Source organism: Carassius carassius, chromosome 18 (assembly GCF_963082965.1).
Source record: "Carassius carassius chromosome 18, fCarCar2.1, whole genome shotgun sequence".
NCBI lineage: Eukaryota > Metazoa > Chordata > Actinopteri > Cypriniformes > Cyprinidae > Carassius > Carassius carassius.
The window spans coordinates 12,734,556-12,750,479 of record NC_081772.1 but is presented as its reverse complement, the minus strand read 5'-3'; the positions used below and the strand labels follow the sequence as shown (position 1 = coordinate 12,750,479).

The following is a 15,924-nucleotide window of genomic DNA, read 5'->3' as shown; positions in this document are numbered from 1 at the left end:
AAATAACGAACTTGAGCGCACAAAAGACGTAATTCACTAGTTCACGCTTACATATAATTAGCTGAGGTATGGTATGCGTATTTGGCGTGCTGTCCCGGGAAGGGCTCCGAGCTCGGGAATGGCCCGAACCTAGAGTACCCCCCCCCTTCCCCGTCTATTTATAAAGTGAACTCAAAGTGAGGAGATGGGGTGGAGGAGGGATGCTGATAAAACGTCAAAGGATAGAGGTAAGTCAGCGATATTTATACTATGGTATTGATTACTTGATTATGGTCCACCTGTGTTGATTAGGCTAAGTATCTGACGCGCTCCTCGCGAATCTTGTTAATAAAAACGTCATTATGTGAACGGCCCCTTAAAAGACAGCGCGCCGCGAGACAACAGTCACAAACCACCGAGCTACCCCGAATCAGCTCCCGATCTCTGGAAACCACGCTAAACCATAGCAGAACCCTGACTACATTTTATGGTTTGTGATGCTAAAGAACATTTCATGACGTCTCAGACAACTGTAAATTTGTGGCTACTGTGGTTTAATAATAAGCGTTATCGTAAACATATATTTACCATAGTAAAATAGTTTTCTTTGCCTCTTTATTTTTGTATACTGTAAAAACTTCAACCACATTGGTTGAAAATGAATAAAGGTTGAAATATTATATTAGAAGTTGTACTTATATTTTTTTGTAAAATTATCCAAAGGATTCATTAGCTAATCAAAAAAAGAACATTGGATTAATTATTTATTGTAATAAAAATAATCGTTAGAGTAGTCGACTAATCGAAAAAATAATCGTTAGATTAGTCGACAGAAAAAATAATCGTTAGTTGCAGCTCTAGTTTGTTTAACTATATGATTTGCCTTATGAATGGGGATAGAAGTTTATTAACACTGAAAACCAGTATAATACACTACCATTAAATTTTTATGTGTGTCAAATAAATGCTGTTCTTTTGAACTTTTTTCAATTTTTTTTTTTATTCATCAAATAATTCTGAAAAAATGTTTCACATATGTTTCGACAGTGACAGTAATTAAACAAGTTTCTTGAGTATCAAATCAGCATATCAGAATGATTTCTGAAAGATCATGTGACACTGAAGACTGGAGTAATGACTGCTGAAAATTCAGCTTTGCATCTCAGGAATAAATTAAAATGTAAATATATTAAATTAGAAAACCATTGTTATAAATTGTAATAATATTTCACATTACTATTACTTTCTGTATTTATTACAAAAATATTACAAAATCTTACTGACCAAACTTTTCAACAGTAAGCTTTATTTTTCCAACATTAACAGATGAGTACTGATAAATTCAAAATCTCCAATGTCTGCTGATAATTGATATGGTCTTGATATATCATTGTGCTAAAAATTACAGTAAAAATAGTTTATATGACATGAAACATAAATGAAACCTGCAATTAATGATTCAAATTCAATGAAGCTAAATTGTTAAATGCCTAAATTCTGTTGTAAAGGATCAATGCTTTTTGGTATGGCAAACGTAGCCCCAGTAATTAATGGTCAATTGGATTAACAGGCATGTAATGAGTGAATGTAGTGAATGTGGTGCACTCAGTGCCCTGGATGTTCAGAGAGAGAGAAAGAGAGAGAGACTACATCTTCTGTTTTCAGCCTCTTCATCTCCCCGTAGACACAGAAAAGAGCCTGACTGTGATGGATCACTCTCTCTGTTCTCACTATACACCATGGAGGGCAAATCCCTCTTCATATCAGCACCTCCCTACCCTCCGGTGCAGCACAGACTATTTTAAAATACCCATACAATCACACAAAATACGGTAGTATTGAAGTGAGAGGTTTTGAAGAGGTTTAAAGGTGACATATTTCTGTATCTGTAGCCAACAGAGCATTTCACGAATGCAATTGGTCATTGAACAGAAAGCTCCGCCCCTAAATTAGCACCATCGGTTGAGCCAAATGTTGCTGTGTGTTTAACATAAAAAATTGAACACTTCTAGAAATCTGGACTTCTTATGAAGCATTTGTAGTGAGATTTGTGAATGAGTTGATTTGAACAAGCAAGCCATGGTGATTTAAAAAAAAATCTGATACTGCATTTCAGTTAAATCAGTTCTTGTTTATTTGCACTGATGAAAAGCTTCCTTAGGAAGTGCTTTGAGACAAGACGTCTCTGTGCTGGCCTGTTAACAAATGAAAGCTTAATCACATTTGGAGAGCCGGTTTACAAAGCACGTGTCTAATTGAAATGCAGTGCTGATTATCATGACAATATGCATATGTATTTGAAAACGAACAACAATTCTCTGTGCAATGCCTACCTAAGCCAATGATTATTCATGGACACCTGTCCTTAGAGAGAACATTCGGATTAAATCAAACTAAAGGGGTCATTTGAATATGAAAGACATCTTCTACATCTTTAAGAAGTGTGGCTATGTTCTTTTGAGACAATAAGTGAGACACCCCTGTTGTTCAAGTAATATGAATATAGACGCTGGCTGAGTTAAGGGGCCTCCAGCTTCTGAGTTACACACAAAACTGTGAATGAGCCGCAGCTCTGCTCTGTTGAATAAAGAGTAGGTTATTAATTTCCTAAGAGAAGCCCAGGCACAAAGCACATGGCTCAGTGCAGAAGGTTCATTTAGCAGTTTTCATAGAGGCTGAAATAGGCTGATAGAAAAACACTTGTTTATAAATGCATTTGAATTGGATGTTTGAAAAACTGAATAAATGTTTAGTCTTCAGCTAATTTTCTTTGCTCTACCTCTCAAAGAGAACCTATTCTGCTGCTTTTCAGTCAGCAGTTTTTCCTACAGACAGACAATTATTTTATATACTGTTTTTTTTTCTTCTAAACTGGTTATTGGGTCTACCGATTTGGCACCATTTATTTTCTAGAAACATTATATAATAAATTATATAATATATAGTAATAACAACAATCTTAATAATTTCATGCGGTTACACCTTTATTTTAAGGTACAGTTCTCACTTTTAACCAGGGCTGCCCCCTAATAGTCAGCTAACCTTTATTGTGCTTTTCCACTGCATGGTACGGTTCAGTATGGTTCACTTTTGGGGGGTTTTCCACTGGGTTTCGTTGTCTGTTGAGGAAGGACAGACATTCCTCTCATTGATAGCTAAGGAGTGGATCCAATGAGAGCTTGATGGGACGATGTGGAATGAAAATGTTTTTCAGGAATCGCGGCAGTAACGTTAGAGGCGGCGCAACTATAATGGTATGTGAATAGTCCCGCCCACTCTTAAGCGGTACTAAACTGCAGTAGAAACGCAAACAGAGTTGTGGCATGCCAAGTCATACCACGCAGTTGAAAACCACCATTAGTCGACAAGTAGAGACGTGGTCGACCAAAATTGTATTAGTTGCAGAAAAAAAAAATCGGAATCGGTGCAGTCATGCAGTGGCTAGATTTTGTGGTAATTCAATACATCCAAACGCTCACCTAACATTCATCGACCTCGAATATGGCTTATCATCTTCTGAAATATGTTAGTAGCAACTTTACATGGCCACTCAATCTATTGTTTACCTAGGAAAATATATATATTTTTATATTCACTATAACATCAAAACATTGCGCTTTTGTAAAATAATGAAAGCAAACACGTTGCGCTCTCTGCCATTTCTGCCTCTTGGAACTTGCTCTTTGAGCGTGAAACTCTGTGTATCTCGCCTTACAGACATGAAAAATATATCTATGGAGAGTGAAATGTCAACTTTCAAATGAAACAATTCAAACCTTAATAATACAATATTCTCAGATTAGGTAATTTGTATGAAACTTGCATGCAGGTTGCATTCACTTCTGTAGAGATATTGATTCAGTGTCGCCAACTTCATCTCTTACACTGAAAACACAGAAAACACTAGTTTATCAATAGATTATTAAAATACTAATGCAGTTTAATCTTACTGTTTTTCCCTGACACATTCATCATCATTACTTTTACCAGTGTGCTGTGGCAAGCTTTATGGTTTATTAATAAATGTGCGATTAGTCAACTAATGCTTAAAATAAATGACTTTGTCCTCAATAAATTCCTTAATATGGCTTATTTATAGTTAGTAAGGTAGTTGTTATTGGGTTGGATTAAGAATGTAGAATAAGGTCATGTAGAATATGTGCTTTATAAGTACTAGTAAACGGCCAACATGCTAGTAATGTGCATGGTAATAAGAAACTAGTTAATAGTGAAAATATGTCCCATACTAAAGTGTACCTTTTATACTTATTTGTACATATTTATTTTATAAATGTACTATTAAATATTAAATATACATAAATAAAAAATAATAACAATAAATAACACAACAACAAATGCAACTGAAAATACATAACAAGAGTTATTACTCTAATTATAAAAAAAATATATATAATGTTTTTATTGCTGCAGTATAATTGTTACTGTCTAATTTCTTTTGCAATAATAAAAAAAAGTTTTGGATTTTGTTTATCAGACATAAATATATATATAATATTTAATACATTTTATATTTATTTTTCCATTCAACGTACAATGTAGATGTTTTGCACTGGTCTACGTCTATAGAACCTCGAAGAAGAATTGAAATCCTTAATATCCTGTTATGACACCTAGCTGAATGTTAACACATTCCAGTGTCATACCAACCAAAAATGTTGGTGAGATTACATAGACTGAGAAACCCAGCTTTAACCTTTCACTTTCAAATTGAAAGGATTTTACTTGACCAAAGTCACATTTCTGTTCCTGACCACACGTTATTATAACATGGATCATCTATAGTATCTTCATGCTCTTGAGGGTTGTGAAAATCAAATACTGTGACAGATTTAATAAACATTCCTTCTATTCTCCTATGTCCATAACTAATCGACATTAAAAGAGTGAAGATCTTAACGACCTTCAAGAGGCTGTCTTTATCCATGCCTCCAGGGAGGTGGCAGAGAGAATACGTGTCTTCTAACACACAAGTCAAACTGTTTACATAACTGCTCCACTCTTTTGACCAGAGTCCTTGCATTGAGTGTAATATGGGAGGCCGTGAACACATGGTATGTTTATAGTAGAGGTTTTGTTTGGAGGAGGCTGTATGAAGCGTGATGAAGCTCTCTCCTTAAGATGGTGTTGATAGACACCATCATCATCAGCCACTCATTGGTAAGCACTTGTCATCTCTAGGGGCTGTTATGGTTTTGTTTAAGGTGCTGAAAAGTATTTGTAGATCGCCTCTGAGAGAGAACTTGAGTTGAGAGCCATCAGGACAGTTTAGTACAGTTGAGCATGTTGATGATTATGGGGATAGCGGCTTTCGCGCAGGTCGTGGGTGCTCTAATGCGGGCCTCTGTCACTGCAACTTACATAATGACTTCTGCAGTCTCCAGCTGATAGCACAGGCATTTTGTTTTAGGGAAATAATGCTCACAGAAAGCCCAGGAAAAAGGGTGGAAAATAATGCTGGAGGAAGGAAGAAATGTAGATCGGGAGATTTTAAAGATGAATGATGAAAATAATCAAGAATTCAACAGATGATTTGGGAGAATACTGGTTTCAGTGGGTTTTTTTTTTTTTTTGGTAGAGACTGGAAATCATTCTGGTTTCTGTTTTGATTTCAAATATATTGTGGTTTCTTATTTTTATGAATGATTTTAGTCATTTCAGAAAGAATGGATGATGTTTAGACAACATAACAATGAAATTCATATTTATTCCATCTAGCAAATGTTGTCTCATCTAAACACATACAGTACTTTGTATATATATACTATCAGTGTAGCATGTCACTTGTGACAAAATAAAAAAAGTGACAAATGCTATCATCATTTACTCACCCTAATGTCATTTTAAACCTGTATGACTTACTTTATATTGTGGAACACACACACACACACACACACACACACACACACATTTGATTTCTTTTATTTGGATCTGAAAGACATTACAAAGAAAACAAGATCCAAATACTCTGGGAAGGGTGTTTGACAAGCTGACAGCTCTACAGTTCATGGCTCACACACTTGTACAGGTTCTTCCATTTATAATACTCAACACGTTAAGGATAAACAAAACATCTCCATCTCCATATTTGCATGCTCCCTATGGTGGCTGAAACAGAGCAGAATTTTGGAAGCCTTTTTGCTTCCTTTTTTTGCAGCCCCCCTAACTGATCACATTCATATGGACATGGCCTAAACTTCCAAATACCACAATTATCAATTTACAGTTGTATCCAAGTTGGTGAATGAGAGCCATGTCAAAATACAAATTAATCCTGTATGACTTACTTTATATTGTGAAACACACACACACACACATTTGTTTTTGTGAAAAGTGGGGACATCCCATAGGCATAATGGTTTTTATACTGTAGAAACTGTATATTCTATCACCCTTCACCAACCCTTCCCCTAAACCTAACCCTCACAGGAAACTTTGTGCATTTTTACTTTCTCAAAAAAACTCATTCTGTATGATTTATAAGTGTTTTGAAAAATGGGGACATGGGTTATGTCCTCATAAGTCACCCTCTCCTTGTAATACCTGTGTCATACCCATTCTGCAGGAATTTCCTATCAACAGTAAGTTTTTTTGGTATGCATTTGTATGTTTGGTTAAAATCTCTCTCTCTACCTCCATACACGCGTATTTTGAGTGTTATTCATTGCCCAAAACAAAAACAATTTCAAGATGAATTTCACTGTCAGCATTTTTCCTCAGAATTTCTGTAGATATGGCAATAATATCGCTATTGTCAAATCTTTTGTCCAGGATAATTGTGCAGTGAAAATCTGACATCGTGACAGCACTTGTCCAAAACAACAGTGAACCTCATTGGTAACAGTATTATTTTAATGGAAATGGTTCTGAATAAAAACTGGTTTTCCATTCTCAAACCTACTTTTGGGAGTAGACTAGGCTATCAAATGTTAGTTGTCTCATTGTCTTTCTCAGACCTGCTTTTCATACCTGCCTGCTTTTTCTCTTCTGCTCCCTCTAAACACTGAGGTTCTTTCTGTCACCATGCTGAGTTGGAATACTCCTCTTTATCCAGCCCAGCATTCCTTACATATCTGTGTATCCTCTAGTCCGGAGAAGACTGATCTAATGGAAACAGGAGGCAGGTATGGGGAGAGAAGCCATGCAGGCTGGCTCAGGTCCAGTGTCTCTTCTGTCTTTCAATTTGGAAGTTGGTAGTTACATCTCTGTTCCTTTTGACTACCTAGAGAATGTCATGGATGACATTGTATGTCTGTTGGAAAGTGAACTGTGAAAAGAAAGCATGTCCCAGAGGCTCAACAGCACAAAACACTTGAAGCTGTTTTGATCTGCAGTGGTATTAGCCAACAAAAATAGCTCTATCTTTTCCAAAGCAGGTTCTTTAAAACTTAACGTCTGACTAATGTATGGAAGTTTAGCCTGCAATGAGGTATTTGGATACTATTAATTATTAGCTGAAGGTGGCACTGCTCAGAATCTTTCTTTAATGATTGACACTAGTATGGACCGGCGTGGTTTATGCTAAAGCCAGCCTTCCTCACCAAAAATTGTGTCTTCCTCAGGCTCGGGGACCAGTTCTACAGGGAGGCCATTGAGCACTGTCGCAGCTACAATGCCCGCTTGTGTGCGGAGCGCAGCGTACGCATGCCCTTCCTGGACTCTCAGACGGGCGTAGCTCAGAACAACTGCTACATCTGGATGGAGAAGCGGCACAGGGGGCCAGGTAGCACCCTCTGCATTTACCTTTAAAATATTAACGGCAAAAAGATTTGGGATGAAAAGTTGACTCAAAATGAAAATTCATTATTTACGTACCTTCATGTTGTTACAAACCTGTATGCTGATATTATTCATATTTTATTTTATCATTAAAGAAAAATAAATATTTGTGAAGAATCTTTACTGTTCACTGTCTGTTAAGCTCCAAAAATGAATGAATGAATATAATATAATATTAAAAAAAGCTCAATGGACAGTAGGATTATCAAAATATTAGTTTCTATTGAGAACTTTTTATTTTATAAGGGGTTTTTGTTTTTGGAGTTTAACAGCCAGTCAGTCAAATGAGATTGGGATGACATGATGGTGAGTAAATTATATTATTGGGTGAACTCTCCTTGGTGTGGTGTGCTAGCATATATTAGCAATATTTTACTTATATTGCATATGTGTTCAAGTGCATTAAAGGAACTACAGAAGGAGTTTGTAGGGTGCTGTCATCTCAAGACTCATCTAACCAAATGTTTAAAATTGGTAGACTGCATCATGTCCAGTCATTGTACAGTTTTTTTCTCACCACAGCCATTTGGCAAAGTTGGACTTTGGCACTTTACATTCCGATTTTAAAATCCACTTAAAATGCAGCTCTCTAAAGATAAAGACTGATGAATTTCATTTTAAAGCAGATGGTACAGAGAGTGCAATCAAACTTTGTGTTGACGAGTGTTTATACAGCATACTAGTGTTTAGGAAATTGTACGTTTGTAACATGTTAAACAATGCAGTGCACTATTTAATGTAATGAGGCAGAAGTATGTCTCTAGTCTTTCCACAGCATTCCTTGCCTTATTATCTGACCAAAACAGCCAATATCTAGACATACAGCTGCCAAAGGGAACAATATGCATGCCGAGAACCAGACAAAAATAGAGTCAGAAAGCTCCTTAGCCACACCCTACACTTTGTGGTAGACCAGTGTTTATTGGATGTTTTTTATTCTGGGTTTCTCTCTCTCTCTCTCTCTCTCTCTCTCTCTCACACACACTTCTGATTCCTCTGTTTTACCATTAGAGACTGGAATAGATGAATAACTGAGACCATGTGCCTCACAGATCTATGTAACTGCACAGATTATGCGTAATGAGCCAATCAGAGAGAATGACCTGTGAAAACCCCTGATGCCAGCATTTTTATTAAAGATGTTTTACTCAAGTTCTTGTGTTTAACGCTCTATCAAGATAAGACTGGTTTTGTGTTTCTCAGAGTGATGCCTGTAAGTGAAAATATACATTTACATAGACTGTCCTTCAAAAATGTCCTTCAAACAGTGAAGACATTTTTAATTTCACAAAACATTACTATTTCAATAGTAAGTTCTGTTCTTTTGAACTTTCTATTGATCAAAGAATCAGAAATAAATATTAAACAGCACAACTGTTTTCAACATTGATATAAAAATGTCTCTTGAGCACTAAATATTACATTTATTTGTTTATTTATTTATCAAATGATTATCTGGAGTACTGACTATTAAAACTTAAGATTTGCCATCACATAAATAAATGACATTTTAAAATGTTAAAATGGAAAACAGTACATATAAGTTGTAATAATATGTCTGTTTTTACTGTTTTATGTATAAAAAATGCAACCTTGTTGAGCATAAGAGACTTCTTTTAAAATGTTATTTTATGTTTCTTTTTTAATAATTTTCTTTGACCTAAGAGCACCTGTCATCTCATAACATCTACATCCAGACAATAGATTCTAATCCTAACTGGTATATGAAATCACAAATATCCTCCATTATTAAGTTCAACCTAAACATTGTTTACAAAAATAATCCCATCCCAATAGTGCTTATATGAAGAATGTGTGTAAGAGCCTATTCAAACCATGTTAGTACTGTCTGTTTGATTGCAGGGTTGGCAGCAGGTCAGATGTACACCTACCCAGCACGTTGCTGGAGAAAGAAGAGGCGACTTCACCCACCACTTGACCCCCAGCTTCGCCTTTGTGAACTCCGACTCGGTGAGTGGCTAATTGTGTGATTTCTCTCAAGCTTACATATTGGTTTTGAATTCTTTTTTGCTGCACTTTTCTCTCCTTCCTTGCTTCTTTGCTCTGAATTCAGAGGCTGTAGAACTGGCCCATCTGGGTCTCATTATCCTTCTCTGTGTCCGTGTGTGCCCTGACCGGGCCCTTTAATCATTTGGCCATGCAGCATTAGAATGTAAGTCTTGGAGACTGATTGGGGGTCTACAGAAGGGCTGGAAGAACTTGATAAAGGCACATAAAGGCCTGTCTGTGTCAACAGGAAAGCCACTCTATTATTTTCTTAGCTGTCCCTGGAAATACAATAGCAGTAAAGCAATATAAGAACCCTTGACCTTCACTTGGAGCTCAGCCAGCATGAGTTCAGCAGAAAAACAGTGAATAAAACTGATTCAGGCCTGAAATAGAGTGTGATTGCTTTCCAATAATGTAGATATCAGAAGAAGGATTTGAGTGACAAAATATAGTATAATTAACCCCTCCAAAGCACCCCTCAAATCACATGACTGCTCTCCTGAGCCATTCAGACATTTTGGCATGGTGAATATTTAAGATCCATTGTAGTCTACTCTTAGGTATAGTTCATGCACAAATTAAGGTTTTCTCATTATTTACTCAATCTCATGTTGTTCAGTTTCTATATGACTCTCTTTCTTCTTTGTCCTTCTGAAATTTTGAAGAATATACACTAACGTTTAAATGTTCGGGGTCGCTAAGATATTTTCATGTTTTTGAAAGTCTCTTACGCTCACAGAGGATAAGTGCAAACATGAAGATTAGTAAATAATGACAGAATTTTCATTTTTGAGTGAACTATCCCTCTAAGTTATGTGCTTTCCAGAGTCCTGGAATTGTAATATTTACACTATAGCGAGGCATAATTCTGGTCTGTTACAGCAGGACATCGTTCCTACGCTTCCTGTCTGAAATGTGTTTGTGTTGTACATTTCTGGGTGCTCAGCCACTGTAAACAGCTTTGGTGTCCAATATCCCATCCAAGTCTGGTTCATACCGACAAGCAAGCAAGCTTAATTCCAATGTTCATCTCCATGTGCTGTCTTTTTCTCCATAGCGGATGTGGCATGTAGAACAGCCTCTAATTCAAAAAACTGATTCAGTCAGGCTATTTTGCCTGCTATATAATCACACCACTGTGACAACACCAAATAGCTGCATCTCAGTGAAGTGCTATATTCATTATGCTCTGCGCTTGCCATATGAAACAGACTCCTCAGCGTGATCTTGCTAAATTCTTAAAGCAGTACATAGTCTTTCCAGTCAGTGTGTGCCTTTTCAGTGCCAATATTGTGATTTAATGCCATGCATAAATATTGCAGTGCTGTATTATATTGCGATGATTAAGACCTTATGATTTGTGTCTATAGACATCAACCTCTCTTAGCCTCTTGTTTTAATGAGAGACGGGGGATGGGCGGCTGCAATCAGCCCCTGTCTGGCACTCTGCGCTATTTTCAGCTCCTCTCCCAGGGGAAGAGTGTGTCTCAGCTCAATCAGACACAAAGAGAATAAAGACAAGGACAGAGATTCATAAAAACATTCTCAATCATGTACACACATACTGAGTAGGAACATCAGAAACCACAGCTTCTTGGGACACTTTAACTCCACTGAAGCAGATTATAGATCAGAAAACAATTCAAATGTTGTGACAGACCTAAGGGTGTGTTTCAACCCACTCCTTAGTTTACTAGTAAGTGCACTACTCAAAGAGTCAGCCATTCCTAACCTGTCTTTGTCATTGCACTGAAACGTTCACACCCTACCCAGAATGCACTGTAACAACCGGTGAACATCAGATGTTTACTCAGAAATGATCATGTCTTCTTAAATCTTAATTTTTTATTTAATTTTGCATTCCTCATGTGCACTAAAGGGGAAAAAGCTAAGCCAGTTAAGGCTGATACAGTAATTAGGGATATTAAAGATATATATAAAGATAAAGATCCCCCTAAAATACTATTTTATTTTGTTTTATTTATAATACTATTCAGTTGTTACTATTCAGTCTGAAGCTGTTCTTTTGCACAACCCATTCATCAAAGCATCTTCAAAATATCACAGTTTCCTCAAACATATGAAGCAGAACAGCTGTTTTCAGTGACTATGTTAATAAGAAATTTTCCCCTTTAATGAGGCTTGAAAAGCAGCTATCCACCCTATAAAAACATATTGATGGCTGGTGTTTCCAAGAAATTTACCCGAACGGATGTTGGAAAACACACACACACACACGTACAAAAACAATCTGTCTGCCTGTGAAGCTGATGCCTTCATGAAGAGCCTTCAGACAGGTGATTTATTCACTCAATGTCTCTAGCTGATTGTACCTCTTATTTTGAAATACAGTGGGATCCAAAAACTGGGACAAAATCTGAGGTTTTATTTTAAACCTGGAAATAAAGAGAAACATTTAGAAATACAGTAATACTTATACAGTAATACTTACTACAGTAAAACATATATTTTTTTAAACACACCTTTTCACAGAGTATTATGCAAGAAATATAATTTGTCTCAGACTTATGGACCCCACTGTTTATGGAGGAGAGGTTCAAAGAAGCCGTTTACCTGACATTCTCATTTTCTCCCTCTTTCTTTCTTGTTTAGAGGCAGAGCTGATGGCCAAGAGAGAAGCCCCAGCGACAGAGGCCACGGCCCTGGAAGCACTGTTACGAGGTGATGGGATCTTGGACAAGAGGAACAATAACTCCAAAGAGGAAGAGACACTACTGGAAATCCAGGTAACATGTTGACAGTCCTTTCTAAGGGATTTCATTGGTTTATACGTGCATGATAATATATTAAGAGTCAGTGTCAGACTTAAAGAGTGGTTTTCAGTTGTTGGGTCACGAACCACAAATAGGTTGTAGCTTTGTTCTGAAAGATTCACAGACAGCCAGGAAAAAAAATAACAATAATATACAAAAAAACAACAACAACAGAGATGCTTTGCAAAGGATTGAGGTGATGGCACAGAGCATTATAAGATGCAATCTACCATCAATCAGCGATATCTACCTTTCACTGTTGCTGTAAAGCCCAATCCATCATCTGAGACCCCATCCTCCCCAGCCGCAAGCTGTTTTGTTTCCTACCTTCTGGCAAACAATACCGCACTATTAAGGAGCACTAGACTCGATAAAACTCAAACTGCAGCATGCTTTCTACACAATGCGCTTCACATTATATCTTCGCAATATCACACAAGCAAGAGATGTTGTACCCAAATATCATTAAAGAAAATGCACGACTGCAAGGAAAACAGCTGAATAGAAGTTAATATTAAGTTAGATTACATTTTAAACCTAATTGTGCCCGATACAGTGTCTGTTTATGCTTCCCAGTGAAGGCACAGGAGAAGCAACACACAGTAGGTGCTGTTTCATTCCTGAATGAATCAGCGTCTTTGAATGAATCGGTTGAATTGATTCAGTGGCCCACTCATAAAAACAATCAGCTTTTAGTGTTTCCTGTGCTATTTCTTTGCTACAAAAAAACAGTGTTTTAAGGACCCCATTGACCATATATGGCAATGAAGATCTCCACTCTTTCTGTATGTGGACTGTTGTCTTTTCTTGTGCAGTGCATTGATCATTGTCATCTAATCGCTTACCCCAACTTTCTTCCTTCTCTGCAGAGGGTGCTTGAGGCAGATGAAAATGGGGATGGTTTCCATGACGATGAAGATTTTGAAGCGGACACACCAAAGAGGAAGCATCGAAACAAAGGCAGGGTGAGTGATGAGGATGACCCAAAGTCTGCGGATGGTGTGAAGGAAAAAAGGCAAGCGAGAGCAAGAAAAAGAGACAGCCAAGACAAGGCAGACTGAACCAGAAAGGGAAATAAAGCATGAAAAAGAAATACCTTGTTGATCTCTCTGAGTTATGGTGTGGGCAGAGACTAAGAAATTTTCGGTTATTTGTTGATCAGGGTCGAGGCTCTGCACGCAGGCGAACAGAGGCAGTGGCCAACGACGATCAAGATAAACCCTACGTCTGTGACAGTAAGGGTCAAATTCATAATTTCATATGCTACCTTTGTGCCTTAAATTCTAAGCAACTTAAAATAGATATATCATTTTGTATACGTTTGAACTGTAAGAGAAAAACTAATTAGGAAACTTTATTTGGCATTATGTATTTGAGTCCAAAAGTCTGAGACGACATTGAAAATCATTTTCAAAATTAGATTTTTTTATAATGTTTTACACCTGATAATAAAGAAACTTTTCAAATTCAGAAAAAAATTCAGAAAGAAAAGATTCATTTTAATATATCTTTACAATTATTTAATCAATTAAGCAAGTTTATGGCATTCTGAGTTCTTAAAGATTTTTTTTCAATCAGATTAATTGTTATGCAGACAATATAATTTGTATTTAATTATTTTAAACAAGGTTAGAGGTCTCAGATTTTTGGACCCCAATGAATATTAATTATTAATGAATATTAATTATTTTTTTCACTTCATACAGCTGTCGGATAAAATAATGTTAATCGTCTCTGACTTCAGTTTTAATCATGGGATTTGATCTATTTTGACACTGTTTGTTTGGCTGTCCTATTTTGGCGTCCTAAAAACGTCTTTAATTTTGTCATATGGTACCTGCCTGTATTTCTGATCTTGGCATGGTGGCCTTTTATAATAACAAAAGCATGTGACAACCCAAGGAGATACTACAATCTACTTTGAGTTCCAGAGGCCTCTCTGAATGTAACTTACTTCCTGTATTTTGTTTTCTGTATTCTCTTTTGCTTTGTGTCTCCTCTGTTTCAGACAGATACAAACAAAAGCATAACTCCAAAACTGCTGACTCAGGTATTCAGCCATGTTGCCATCTTCCTCTTGCTCGGACATGTTGGCTATGCTAATGACAAGGCTAAACAGTTAATGCTCATGTCGGGGAGAGATTATTAGCATAAATCAACTGGTTCAGTCTTTTCTCTGTAGTTTCTATTGATATTTCACGCTGCTTGCCAAAGCTATCACGCATGGCTAACAACACCGCTGCTAAAATACCAGAGCTTGAATCTGCATCTAGCTGCTAGCTGCATCTAGCTGCATCTAGATTGCAGACCCTCTTCTAGGTAAAATCTGCTGCAATGCTGGAATGATTGACTCTGGATGTGCAGTTTGCTGAAATGAAATGCATGTAGTCGCTTCCCTTTTCCATAATATATGTTCTGCCTTAATGATTCCTGTGTCCAGCTGTACGATTCAGCAGTCCGTACAAAAATAACATCTGTTACATCAAATGCTAGCTGCCTAAAGGTGCACTAAGTAAATTTTCCACAGAAATTAATACCATTAATATGATTTGAATGATGAAACATGATTCATGATTCATTTATCTCATGAGATAGACATATCACTGACCTATAAAATCTGTTTTATTTATATATTTCTTTATTTATTTATGTTCACAATCTCACAAACCTTGTGAAAAAAGTACACTTTTGGCACACTTTTTAATTAATATACTTTAATTGAGAATTGAATGAAATATATGTAGGACATATGTGAATTGTATATTTATTGCAATTAAATTAAAATGTATTATTATAATAAATTTATGTGCTAAAAATATGTGCTTTAGTATGTTCGTCAGCTCATGAAACTAAAGGTACTTTTTTAGAGCATGAATTTATTACATGTACTTTAAAGCAAAACTTGATTTGACAATTATAAAATGCACATCTTATGTGCTAAGAAACAGAGTCATGAAGGCATACTCTCCTTAAGTATACTAAAGTGGACTTTTATTATATTAATATTATATTATCTCCAAGTACATTTTTTTTTACAAACTTAAGATCCAAAGTAGACTACAAGTGCACATTCAATACAATTAAGCACACTATGGTTGGATACTTAGTGCTCCTTTAAGCATAAAATTAAACTTAAAGACAACATGAAAACTGCATTCAATACCATTTAACTGTAATACAGTTTACTTCTGAGTAAAATGAATGATCATTCAGGACAAAATGTGAGAAGGGATTTAACTTATTCATTGAAATGTAATTGGACAGGCTTACCCTTTTTCCCTTGAAAATAAAAGTAAATTTCATGTTGTCTATGAGGTAATGTAGGGAAAATATATTGAAAATGTAATAAAAATCCATATTACAC

At 36.3% G+C, this 15,924-nt stretch overlaps 1 protein-coding gene across 3 annotated transcripts in view; it reads left to right on the top strand.

Annotated features, from left to right (window-relative positions):
* The window catches only part of LOC132092417 (zinc finger protein DPF3-like), a 40,696-nt gene that overhangs the window by 3,827 nt on the left and 20,945 nt on the right, over window positions 1-15,924 (top strand). For 2 of the 3 annotated variants that reach the window (XM_059498643.1, XM_059498645.1), the window contains exons 2-7: window positions 7,560-7,720; window positions 9,640-9,747; window positions 12,400-12,533; window positions 13,430-13,525; window positions 13,723-13,795; window positions 14,569-14,610. In XM_059498643.1, coding sequence (XP_059354626.1) covers window positions 7,560-7,720; window positions 9,640-9,747; window positions 12,400-12,533; window positions 13,430-13,525; window positions 13,723-13,795; window positions 14,569-14,610 — 614 coding nt within the window. The remainder of the gene's footprint in view (window positions 1-7,559; window positions 7,721-9,639; window positions 9,748-12,399; window positions 12,534-13,429; window positions 13,526-13,722; window positions 13,796-14,568; window positions 14,611-15,924) is intronic. The other variant, XM_059498644.1, reaches the window with a different exon arrangement.